At 39.7% G+C, this 13,237-nt stretch overlaps 1 protein-coding gene across 4 annotated transcripts in view; it reads left to right on the top strand.

Moving 5' to 3' along the window:
* The window catches only part of NFE2L1 (NFE2 like bZIP transcription factor 1), a 395,564-nt gene extending 383,068 nt beyond the window's left edge, over positions 1–12,496 (top strand). For all 4 annotated transcript variants that reach the window (XM_044055309.1, XM_044055310.1, XM_044055311.1 and 1 more), the window contains one exon: positions 81–12,496. In XM_044055309.1, the coding sequence (XP_043911244.1) occupies positions 81–1,424 (1,344 nt within the window). In that variant the 3' untranslated portion in view covers positions 1,425–12,496. The remainder of the gene's footprint in view (positions 1–80) is intronic.
* Positions 12,497–13,237: the final 741 nt, after the last annotated feature.

Genomic DNA, 13,237 nt, shown 5'->3' on the forward strand with positions numbered 1-13,237 from the left:
TTTGCGTTTTTCTGCAATTCAGAATGAAGATGCTTCCCGGTGACATGTATTATTAAACGTTTCTGTTTGCCTTATTTCAGGACATGGAAATAAGCAGTGTGGCCGAATCATTGTATACAGACAGAAACAGGGGTACCAGTGAAAGCAGTAGTGAAGATCCAGTGTCCACAAACTACAGCACCACTCCGGTCACACCTATCAACCACAACGTCAGTTTGCATCAGGCCTCCTTGCCAAGCTGCAGTAGTGACTTCATCCCATTCTTTCCTGCAGATCTAGAAAATTCTACTATGGACACCAGTCCCAGCCTTCTCCAGTCATCTTTCAGCAATTCTACAGATGCAAACTCTGCATTTACATCTTCGACTCTTTCAGGAGAGTTGTTTCCTGCACAGCTCAATGGTACCTCTAATAATACTGCCAGTCGTGACTTGTCTGATCCCTTGGCAGGGCTGCTAGATGAAGCCATGTTGGATGAAATCAGTCTAATGGATCTGGCAATGGAAGAAGGCTTCAACCCCAGCCAGGCTTCCCAATTACAGGAGGAATTTGATTCAGATTCCGGACTTTCCCTTGACTCTAGTCACAGCCCAGCATCTCCAAGCAGTTCAGAATCCTCATCTTCCTCCTCCTCCTCATCTTCCTCGTCCTCTTTTTCTGAGGAGGGTGCTGTAGGTTACAGCACAGATTCTGAATTTGTGGATCCTGAAGACCCAGAAGGAGCAACTGGCGGATACCAACCAGAGTACAGTAAATTTTGCCGCATGAGTTGTCGTTATCCTGCACATTTTCACTCTTTACCTCATTTGGAGCATGTGAGTCACAACCATACGTACAATATGGCTCCTACTGCCACTGCACTCGATACAAGCCAACGTTCTGCAGTTGGGAAAAAAGCCATGAAGGAAAAACAGTCCGACTTCATAGATAAGCAAGTAAGTCGTGATGAACGCAGAGCGAGAGCCATGAAGATTCCTTTCTCTAATGAAAAGATTATTAACTTGCCCGTAGAGGAGTTTAACGAGCTGCTGTCCAAATATCAGCTGAGTGAAGCACAGCTGACACTTATTCGTGACATCAGAAGGAGGGGCAAAAACAAGATGGCAGCACAAAACTGCAGAAAGAGAAAGCTGGACACTATTATCAACTTGGAGCGCAATGTCAATGAGCTAAAAAAAGACAAATCAAAACTTGTTAAGGAGAAGGTGGAATTCATAAAGTCCATTCGACAGATGAAACAGAAATTACAGAATCTGTACCAGGAAGTATTCAGCAGGCTGAGAGATGAATATGGAAGACCCTACTCTGCAAATGCTTTTTCTCTCCAGTTTGCAAGCAATGGTAGTGTGATATTGATGCCACGTTCCTTAACCAGTGAACAGTCCAGAAGACAAGACAGGAAGCAGAAAGACAGGAAAAAATGACAAGAACTTACTTATAAACCTGTTAGGTTCTGCCCAGGAACTTGATGGATACTTGAAATTAACTGAGGAACTTCCATACCTTCTTATACAATTTGTTTTTTGTTAAATATAACTGCTGCCGGTCAGTTTCAGAAAAATAGTTATTGCATAAGGAGTGCGAAGGTATCAGTCAAGTGAGTTTTGAATTTTTGAATAGTGAATGTAAAATACAGAGATTGAAGGCATTTCAAAAGGTGGTCTTACAGTAAGAGTGAGTGGAAAGTCATTACAGGGCAGGGGAAGATTGTTCCGGGCATTAGGAGTGTTGGGAATGACCTATAAATTTGAATTCAGAGAATCTAGATATTTAAGACAGGAAATTGAAATTTCTTTTTGCTTTGGTTTATAAAGTTATTACCATAGTTCTCTGGTTCGCAGGTTGAAATTCCTTTTTCACTTAAGTCGATGGTTGATCATACATTAATGCAGCAGTTTAAAGATAAACCCCTTAATAAATTACACTAAAACATTGCCTTAGAAAAGCTGCCACACGTATAAGCCACAGACACATTTAAAAATAACCACAGTATAAAATGTTATGTCTTGCTACAAACATCTTTGTTAAGCTCTGCAAAGATGCAAACCACTAGTAGAAAACGTGCGGCTGAAGGTGCCTTATCATGACTTTTCTCTTGACCTTGTAAACTGTCTAGCACGGTGTGGGAGATGTGTGACTGCATTTTATGCAGTTTGCATGGAGTATTTTAAGGTTTGTTCTCCTAAACCACTTACATCATCTTGCTGTGCAAAAGCTACAGGTGAGTCGATGCACCAGAAAGTGATGCATTCAAGTATTTGCTAGATTAGCTTGGGAAATTTTGATGCATAGTGGAACATCAGTTTGAGTAATTTAAAAGCACTTTGTAAATAAAACACAGCCCACTTGAGCAAAATAGTTGTCCTGCTGATAGAATCTTAATATTCTCTTTAAAGAAGGCCTATGATCTCCACTGAGGCACTTTGATTAGAAAGATAAGACACTGGAAGAAAGGCTTCTTTTCCCAGGGACATTATTTATAGTTTAGTGTGCTTAGTTGTCCGTTTAGTGTATTGCTGTCTTGACAAATACCTTGTTTGTAAAATGAGGAAACTGACGCCCCCACCCCATCTTGTTCCACAGAGTCTTCGAATGTTGTCATTGTTTTCAGTGTGTACGTCTCCTTCAGCACTCTGTATTGGGTTATTAACACAGTTCTTCAGAGCGGAAAGGGCTTGATATAAGCTCTGCAGCCATTTCTGTGCTTAGGAGTTAGAGTAGCCCGATCCAAGTGTGGGGCTTGCAGAAGGAATAAGGAAAGAGAATGAGGCTTGCATCTTTTGGTGTTGCAGAAAAGTTTTTTTTCTGGTTTATTAGTGAACAACAGAAATATTTATTGTTTGTGATCTTAATATCGGTCGAATGCTGATGATCATTGAAACCAGATTGTATACCCTACGTTGATATTACTCGTTGCTCTTTTACGTAAAGCTGTCTTTCAGTGACATGCTGTTTATGTAAATAGTAAACCAAAGTCAAAAACAGCATGTTTTTTTATCTCAGTAGAAGTAAAGCTAAGTTATTATTCCTTTTAAAATGTTCATCCATTTTCACTACCTTCTTAATATCCTCTTCATGGAAACAGAGTCTCTTCTAGGAGTACAAGGCAAGAAGCAACCCTGGACACATAGCTGTCCATCTCCCTGGACACATAGCTGTCCATCTCCCTGGACACATAGCTGTCCATCTCCCTGGACACATAGCTGTCCATCTCCCTGGACACATAGCTGTCCATCTCCCTGGACACATAGCTGTCCATCTCCCTGGACACATAGCTGTCCATCTCCCTGGACACATAGCTGTCCATCTCCCTGGACACGTACTTGTCCATCCTGTTACTTTTTTCTGGAATCAGGCCAGAACACTTGCTTATTTTTTGTTTTGTTTTTTTTCCTCATGGCAAATCAGTGCTGTAACCAAGGCAGTTTTCCATTTAGATTAGAGATGGTTTATGTGGAGGTTGAGAAAGGGTACTGGAATTGAGTCTTTATAACTTAACTTTTGTAAACACAGACCTAATAGACAAATAGTCTTTGAGAGGTTATTGTGTTGTAAAAGCAAGCTTCGTACAATACTGGCATTTAAAAATAGAGCTGACAGATGATCATTTAAATTGTAGAATCATAAGCAAGGAATAGCGCAAGGGCTTATAGGTTGTAGAAAGTAGGTGTTGGTGCATACGTTTTTGTTGATAAGAATTAAATACTAGCCAAAAAATGTAAAATTAGCCTAGAAATGATTGTCCAAAAAGTATTAAGCTTTAAAGTGACAATGTTGTTACTTCATGCTATGAAGTGGTTGGTGTAGTTTTAATATGCAGCATTATTGTTATCGTAAGGTGTTCCAGAACATTCTGTGTAATTTGTATTTGAAAGGTTGTTAAGAATTCAGTATGTACTTTGAAAGGATAGAATTGGAGTAGGTGAGATGGCTATGTGGTTTCTGTGAATCATGGTTTCCACAGGGGCAGCAGACAAGATGAAAAGATGGCGCTAAGATGGAAGAGACATGAAGCAATTATGGTGTACGTAGGCAAAGGAGTACAGGACAGTAAACTTATAAAGGTGTACTTGTAGCGCTGTTCCCTTTAGTGATTTACAACCCACTGCCCTTAGCATGAAATGCTGCAGCAACCTTTCAGTCAGAGTAGATTATTTTGCCTTTTTTTTAATTTACAGAATAAATAACCTATATAAATCATCTTACTTCGAAAGCGGTCTTCCCTTCTCACCAGCTTCATAATTTCTTCTGTTCATTCCACTATCATTGGTGGTCAGGCAGTCCACTGTCAGATCTAAGTGCTGCCCTGACAGTAACTTAAATAAAACAAGAGTGTGGCTCAACTGTTTAGCATTCACACCTTAACTGAGCTGTGCTTGTGAACGTACATCACAGAATAGGGCTATTTTGATCTGCAGCTGAAACCTATTCATTTATCAAGTTTGAAATGTAATAGTAGTAGAGAGATGGAGTTCAACTGATTTCTACTTAAAGTAAGTTGCTGTTTGTATACTGTTAGTAAAGTTCTTTTACTTGTTAGCAAGAAGATTTTTGTCTTGATGACCCATATATTAAGTTTCTTGTCACTATCTTGAGTTGCCATCAGTTTCTGCTTGGTGCGAAATTCACACCGTAATTTGTAGTTAATTTATTTTTGTACAAGCAAGCAAGTTATTCAAACACATTCCTTTTTTCCATCCAGCATTTTTAATTTTATCTAAACTTAAGACTTTTCAAATGCCGAATATGCAGTTGGTTTGCAATGCAGAATGCCAAGTAATAAAGAATTCCCATTAGGATTCAAGTCCTTTTATGCCAACCTTCTTACTTTCCTTAACTGGAATTTTTTGTCTGTACTTTTTATTATACTGGTTGTTAAAAAAAAAAAAAAAAAAAAAAGCCAAGTTAAAAAAACCACCAATGTATTTCATGTTAAATAATTTAACTGTATTTGTTGTTTGTTTATGTTTAAGATGTTCATAGCCACTATCTTTAACACATTTTCTTTCTAAAACACTTAGCACTAGAGATTATATAACCGTAACTGAATTTTGTTTTGCAGATCCAGTCTACACAGGTAGAAATGCATGATGTAATGTGTGTTCATTCCACATAAACACGTCATCGTGTTGTATACATTTATAAGTCAGGAAGTTCGATACCAGGAGTGAGAAGGATCAGATGAGTCGCAATTGGCTCAAGATAAAATGGTTGAGAGTTGGGGGTGAAGAAAGAAAAACAGGAAGAGATATGTAAGAGGCCAGCCCTGAACAAGCCCTTGCAGAGTGTCTTTGTAGACTTTGTCAGCTGTTGTTTAGCTTTCTTAAATGCTCTGCAGTGAAAAGGTAGCACTCATTGTATGCAAACATAGAATTTGATGAAAGAAAAAGGTGTTTGATGTTCATTCATTTTACGCAAGTCTCCCAAGATCCACACAGCCCATATCACTGCCTGTTAAGCTGCCATTGTGTGACCTTAACAGATTTTTTTTTGCGCACCTCAGTAGAGATACTTCATGTCTTCTGTTAGTCTTAGTAGAAATGCTAAATTCCTTTTCTCCAAATTAGCCAGATTGCTTCATTGTTGTCCTTGTACTGAAGGAGAGTTGTTTAGTGGTCCCCCTATACCTCTTTACTGCCTTTTCACGACTCCCCTTTACCTCACTAAAACTGGTTTGTGGCTTTACTATCCCTCAGTAGAGCTGTTTAATGGCTTCTGTCTGCTTAAGAAAGCTACTTTGAAGACCCTCTTGCTTAATTCTTTTCTTCTACACCTTAGGTAGAGTTGCTTTGTGCATTTGCCATGACTTAGTAAAACTGTTTCATGCTTTCTCTTTACCTTGGTAGAGCAATTTCATGCCACCTCTTTACTGTGGTAGGAGATTCGTAACTTCTCAGTACCTTGAGTACTAACTTGTTCCTTCTTCATGCCTTAGTGCAGATGCTACAAGACTGCTTTTTCTACACCATAACTGAATCTTCTTCATCCCTTTTGTACACCTTAAAAGAGCTGCTTATTTCCTTCTGTACACCTTAGATGAGCTGCTTCATTTCTTTTGTACACCTTAGATGAGCTGCTTCATTCCTTCTGTACACCTTAGAAGAGCTGCTTCATTCCTTCTGTACACCTTTGGAGAGCTGCTTCATTCCTTCTGCACAACTTAGATGAGCTGCTTCATTCCTTCTGCACACCTTAGATGAGCTGCTTCATTCCTTCTGCACACCTTAGATGAGCTGTTTCATTCCTTCTGTACACCTTTGGAGAGCTGTTTCATTCCTTCTGCACACCTTTGGAGAGCTGTTTCATTCCTTCTGTACACCTTAGATGAGCTGCTTCATTCCTTCTGCACACCTTTGGAGAGCTGTTTCATTCCTTCTGCACACCTTTGGAGAGCTGTTTCATTCCTTCTGTACACCTTAGATGAGCTGCTTCATTCCTTCTGTACACCTTAGATGAGCTGCTTCATTCCTTCTGTACACCTTAGATGAGCTGCTTCATTCATTCTGTACACCTTTGGAGAGCTGCCTCACTTTTCCTGTACACGTTTGGAGAGCTGTTTTATTCCTTTTGTATATCTCCGGAGAGTTGTTTCATGCACTGTTTGTTTGTGCCATAGTGAGTGGCTTCATGTTTCCTTTGCCACTGCACCTTAGGACAGCTGCTTCATGCCTCTTCTCTTTACTTTAGTCAAGTCCTGCATTTCACATTTTCATTCTTGCATTGCCAGTGTCACTGAATCTCCTTTGTGTTTGGGAGGCTGTGTATAACAGCCTTACAGAAAGGTTGCCACGTCACCCTACTGCTGTTTTATACTTGCCTTCTTTCATTTTCTGAAAGTTGCGGTCATCTTTTAGAATTTTTTGATTTCCTTAAATAGCTGCAGGATTATCGGTTTATTTCCTGGTTATACATCTGATCACTTTCATTCTGTTTTACTACGGCTTTAATTCAATCCCTTTTTTTACTCCACTTGTTCATTATTTCCCTTTGCCTCCTTAAAGTTCTAGTTGTTTCTTAAGCCACTGCATTTCAGTCAACCTCCTTTCGTTTGGGATGTGTATATTAAGCACCTTTAGTTGCTTGTCCTTTGGCTTCTGGCACTATTTTAGTTGTATATTCTTTGGTCTGCTCCCGTTTTTTTGCGAAATTCATTTCATCCTTGGAATGGCTTATTGGCTTAAGATAGTTGAAGGTTTCTGGTGTTGATTTTCTCTCCTTTAGGTTACACATGTTAATGTCCTCTGGTCTTGGTTTTCCTGTGACTTGCGGCTCAGAACCTGCACAGTTTTAGTTGGCCTGCATTGTACCCTCTTCATCTGTGCTGTGGCTGAGATTGGAGTTGCAGTTTTTTGGATGGAGTTCTTTTGACTGTCTGACATGGTACAAGTTCCTTCAAATATTTTGGCCACAGTGTTGCCCAAAGTCACCCTAACCATTTTGACTATCTACTCATGTTTGTTTCACCTTTTCCGGTATCAGTACCCTCAGGCATTTTTTTTGTAATTTTAGCCCCCCCACCCCAGTTGCCCCCATTGAATACTGTTGACTTGCACCAAAGTGTATTACTGTGGTATTGTAATCATGACTGTTCTTTGTATTTCCCTTTATATTCTTTTCACCTTGTATCCCGTAAAATACCTCTTGCTTGTTCCTGTATCCTGTGCTGACAGGCAGAGATTTTCTTTCTCATTTGCACATTATTTATTGCATTAAATACCATTAGTCCTATTTTTGACAAGTACAGTAATTCATGTTTCTTCAGGGGGTACCACCATTTAGTGGCTTCCAGTGCATCCTAACCAGCCAGTTTCCTAGTCTATCAAGTTGGATTTTTGTAGTGTTTTCTGTGTCAAATTGTTTACTGGCTTAATCCTTTGGCTGTCCATTTAAAGAAAAAACAGCTGAAAATGTTGCCATGTGTGACCTTCCTCCTCCTCTCTCCGGAATGTAGGTTCTTGACTGCTGTTGTCTGAAAATAATTGGGTGCCTGTTGTGCATTCAAGGACCGTTTGTGTAACCCTCCGAAGTGTGAGAATGAATGCCAAGTCTATCCTAAGTAAAAAGTTAGGAGCGTAGTGCCTCTTGCTGCTTTTATTCAGTTTAAGATGAAGAGTTGTGTGCGTTTTTCTCCCATTAAATTAGTTCGACTAGTTAGGTTTCAGTTATGATCGGTTTTGGTTGTTGTGCAGTTGTGTTCGATGGAAGTGTGTTCGTAGCATTGATGTAGGTCCCTTTGAAATGCTGCTGTGTAGTTGGGTAACTTGATTTGTCCTTCAGAAGACTAAACAGTATTGTTAATTTGCTGTCTGTCACTTCTTGTTGTTACCCAGTGCCCTCTGTGTTAGTTTTGTCTCTTAAAATATTATAGAAGACTTTATTCCTCTGACTTCCAGTGCCTTTTTCCCTTCGCTGTGTTTGGGTGGTTGCTTTTTCTGCGCTTCCAACATCCGTCTGTTTTAATTGGTACACATCACTGACCTGCCATTTCTCAGTGCTTGTTTTCTTCCATAACCTTCCGTCTTTATTTTGACATAAGTATTTGATTAACACAGATGTGTGCTGCCTTGTTGATGGGAGTAACCATGTAACTGTTTTCTTTTTCCCTCCTGTAATCAGCTGTTGTAACCTGTACACTTATTGGAACAGGCCATTTGCTTTCTTGTTCCTATTTCAGATCTTTTAAAGCTTGGCTTTTACTATCCCCAGCCTTCTTTTTCAGATACTTTTCTTGTCTCGCGAAGGATAGTTAGATGCTGGATGCACTGAAGAAGTTCAGCTGAGAGTACATTTTAAGACTGATCACTGTAACACAAGTCAGACAAGAGAAAGTTTATGCTTTTTACAGATTTCTGCCATATTTTCATTCACCCTCTTCTTTTGCTGCAGCTGTACGTTCATAATGCTGAATAACAGCTTCCTGCTGTTTGCTGTACTCTGTATGCTACCCTGCTTCTTACACGTATGTGAGTAGCTGGGCTCTTTAAGGAAGAGAGAAAGAGAGCGCGCATCCTTGGTCTTTGACTTTTTAAATCGGTAAGACTAGGTTAGAACACATTTCTTGCTATGATCCTGCTCGTTGGGCAAAGGTCAAAACTCTTTTTTGTTGAGCAAGATGGAGAATTTTCTTTTGTTCATCTGTCTTGAATGAAGTGAGTACTTTTTTAGGACTATCTGCTGACTTCTATGGTGTGATCTGGTAAACCTGCCAACAGATTACCATCTTGCATTGTGGCTGGCAACATGGTGGTCTCAGAATGTGTGATACTCTTAAAGAGGTGGTTTTATACGATTGTGGCAGTTGATAATTATCAGTTATGTACCCTTCCTGCAGAGTCGTTCATTTGGTTTGTGGTTCAAAGAGCTTAAGTCTTTTATTCTTATAGACAGATTAATATTTTCTAAGTCTGCGGACGCTTTAGGCTGGTTACAGTATCCTCTATCTCTGCTGTTCACTTTGAGAAACTGCTTTTGCAGTCTTTATAAGAAGGCAGAACACACTGTTCATCTGTGCACATCAGAATTCTTGCAACCTGCTCTTCTGGTCTGTTAACCTTTCAAAAGGTAAATTGTTGCTGTGTCTCCTCTGCTGGATGAGTTCACTACCCAGGAAGCCATCTGAAGCAGGTTTCTGCTCATTATTTTTTCGGGGTTCATGGGTAATGCTACAGAAGATACCAGAGTTTGCTCTGAGCACTGAAGCCCATTTCTGATGGTGAGGCATGAATTGTAACCAAGGTGCAGAGGGCTAGGACAGTTAAGTCCAGTGGTTCTTGGCTGGCACATCCAGGTTTATTATGTCATTTGTTGATGGGCCACGTCCCCCTGTCTGTCTGAATCGTTGTAATCTCTTCCGCTAGAGAATGTATTGTTTTGGCATTTTTATTTCCTATAGTAGAAAGCATGGGTTTTAGATCTCTTAGCAAAGTCCCGTGTGGGGTATAGGCCTCTAAAAGAAATTTGAACAGAGCCATCAGGTTTCCATATATGTTCTGCAGAGTCCTGTATGATTCTGATGCTGATATGACATAAAAGATAGGGCTCATTCCATGGGATTTGGCACATGTTAGATAAGATAGACTTGTCCTCCTTACTGCTACCAGGAATGTCCCCATACCTGGTGTTTCAGCAGCTGCTGTGTCCGAGTCCATGAGTACCTTCATGTCTCATTGCACTCATCCAAGTTTTCATGAGGGTACCAATTGTAGAGACTTAAGAGACTTCATTTGTTTTATGTTTTCAGAAGATCAGGCATATGCTTTTCATCCTTTCTAAAAGAAAATTGAAGTAGCGTAACAAACAAGGGACAGGTTATTTCAGGAGGACACTTGAAGTGGAACCTAAACAGTAGGGTCATCTCTGTACTACTGTCTCTGGTATGTGTCTCAGTATCTTTGTGGACGTTGTACCCCATTTTCCTAGTACACACCACCCGAGTTAAGGGGTTATGCACTAAGGATCACCAGTGCTTTTTTTTTTTTATTTTGTTTTGTACCGCTCATGGTGTCTGTTACTGTTGATTGCAGTTTACACAGAAAAGTATTTTTTATCTGGATAGCTGGGCTTCCCCAAATGATGATTTCAGCCATGACCCAAAAATACAAACTCTAGACATTAGAACCTAAAAACTAAAAGTCATTGACTTGGCCTGATCTGCTTTGAACTTCCCCAAAAGGAGCCTTGTGTTGCTTGTGCCTAGTGATTCGAGAGAGGCAGTCATCACTGTCTTTTGACAGTTGAGACCTTCCTAGTCACCACTTGCAGCAGATAAATCAAATTATCTGAAAGAGAAAGGAGCGTCCCCAGTTAAAGGTTGTGTGGCACACAGCAGATTGTAGCATAAGGGGTCAATGGGAAAAGCAGAGGATTTCAGGCTTTGTTGTTCTTCGGAGTTGTCCAGCACCTTTTTGCTGTTTCTTTCTACATGTTTTGTCCTGTGTGTGTTTTCCTCGTACATGCTGGCCATCACATCTGATGCATTTGGATTTGGCCCTTTTGTTCCACCGTCCTTCTGGTCCACCAGAAGAAATAAATGTCTGAAGGGACTGTCATCCTGATTGAAATTTGGGTGCTTGTGCTCTTGCCAGCATTCTGGTAATGAGCACTTTTAAAATTAACATGACCCCCATCCACTGGGTGATGGAACGAGCCATCTCACCATTGGGACCCACAACCCCTCCCGAAAACAGTGTACACCTCCTCAGTGAATGCTGTCAGTATATGGTGGCATTGTAAGGTCTGTTTAAATAAACATCCCAAGTCCTGAGTCTACCATGTTTTCTGGTGCCATTCTGAAGATAGCCCTAAATTTATTCTGATGACATGATAACCCATATGATTTGGCTTCCCAAACCTGAGGTTTCTTCTTTGGGTATTCCATCAGGGCCTTTACACCCCTTGTATATCAGTATTTCACTCACCTGTAACAGTATTTATAGTGGTGACCTGTGGTCTACAATTGTATATGCACCCCATCATGAGATCGAGGTTTTTCTTCCAAGTCATTGGAGCGCACTTTGTATGTTACTGCAGTGACGTGACTGGGCTAACCTTAAAGGGAGTGAATTGTTTGAGAAATAAGGTTAGGCTTACTACCCTTAATTTAGGATTATAACCAAGTATTAAGTAGCCTGGCTTTGTGTAAACTGACTGTAGATTTTTTTGCACTAATTTTCTGAGGGAATTGTATGAATCATTTGCTCTTTAATGTTCTAGCAGTAAACTGAACAAGGATGGAAAGTTAAAGAAGCAGTGTATCGTAACCTTGAATTAAAACCAACCCTGCCTTTTTAATTATGGAAAACTGTGAGTTCTCATGTTGTTTGCAAATAATTTGAAAATTATTATTTTAAGGATTTCACAGAATCACAAGCCTTTTGTCCAGAGCTGTTGTGAACTTAATTTCAGGAGATGTTACCTAGATGAAGTTGTGTTTTCTTACATTGGCGTATGTTACCATTTGGCTCTGTTTTTTTTTTTGTCTTTTTCAGACAAACCTGTGTTTAAATGATTTTGTCATAGTCCCAACAGTAAGAAATTAGAATTGTATTTTAATTTTCTTTTCTTTTAGCAAATATCTTGCTATCCCATGCAGATGAACTGCGGTTTAGCTGTAGCAAGCAGGTTTATATTTCAGATGGTAAATTGATTCTTAACAGTAGCAGGCTTCAGACAGCTTCAGAGCTCTAGCACAAGGCACTGGGTCTTGGTGAAATGTAATCTCTTTTAATTGATGCGTCCTCCAGATGTGTATCTCACGTTGTATTGTTGAAAATTTTATGTGCTAAGTTTCCCACCAAAAACTTCCTTCAGATGTTGCTGTTGGTATGTTGTTTGAGATATTGGGAAGAAGTTGCTGTTTTTATTGTCTTGTGTCATGTAGATACTTTGTGTTGATAAATTAAAGTCTTGGGTTTTTTTCTGTTTATATGTTTTGGTTACTTAAATATTTTGGCAAGTTAGGATTGTTTTAAAAATTAAAGTTATTTTTCACCTTGCAGTTTTGTTTGTATTTTTTAAGCATGTTCTGAGCTGTTTGAATTTAACTCACTTTCTTTGCAGAATAATTTGGAGAGAGAAAGTCACCGTCATTCAGATGGCATGTACCGTCATTGATCCTGTTTGTAATAGATGCCTGCTACATTGTGGAAATTCATTACTTTTGTGTATTACCATGACAGTGCCTTCGCGCACACACACAACCAGATTGAAATGTATGTAACCGTCTTCAGCATTCATTGCAATAATTCATTGATGTGTCCTTTTAAGGTCTTCAGCAGTTGAGCTTGGTCTTTCCCTTAGCTCAGAATCTAAAAGCAGTCATTGCAGTCTCTGAATTTTGTTAGAGTGATGGAAAAGGTCTTAAATTTTGATCAGAAATTGTTGTCTTCATTTGATCTTCAACCTGTGGTATAGCCACCGACATCGGTGCCGAGCAGGCCATATCCAAGCTACGGTGCTGAAACTGAGCTCCTCCCCTACCCATATATATATATATATTTTTTAATTTAACATTTGTTTACAGGGAAAGTCTGACTTGGAATGAAGCCAATTTTTAGTGGAGGCCCGGGGAAAAATGCTCCAGATGCATGTCATCTTTGTAACACCCCTCTCTCGTTCACTACCTCAGATCTTGTTTGCCGCCATTCGAGCAACAAGCAGGTCGACTTAGCTTCTTGTTTTTGAACAATTTTTAATCCAGTATAGCCTTGTTACAAGTATTGTTTTCTCTTCTCTATAG

Source organism: Protopterus annectens, chromosome 13.part0, assembly GCF_019279795.1.
Source record: "Protopterus annectens isolate FY-2018-M chromosome 13.part0, PAN1.0, whole genome shotgun sequence".
Lineage (NCBI taxonomy): Eukaryota > Metazoa > Chordata > Ceratodontiformes > Protopteridae > Protopterus > Protopterus annectens.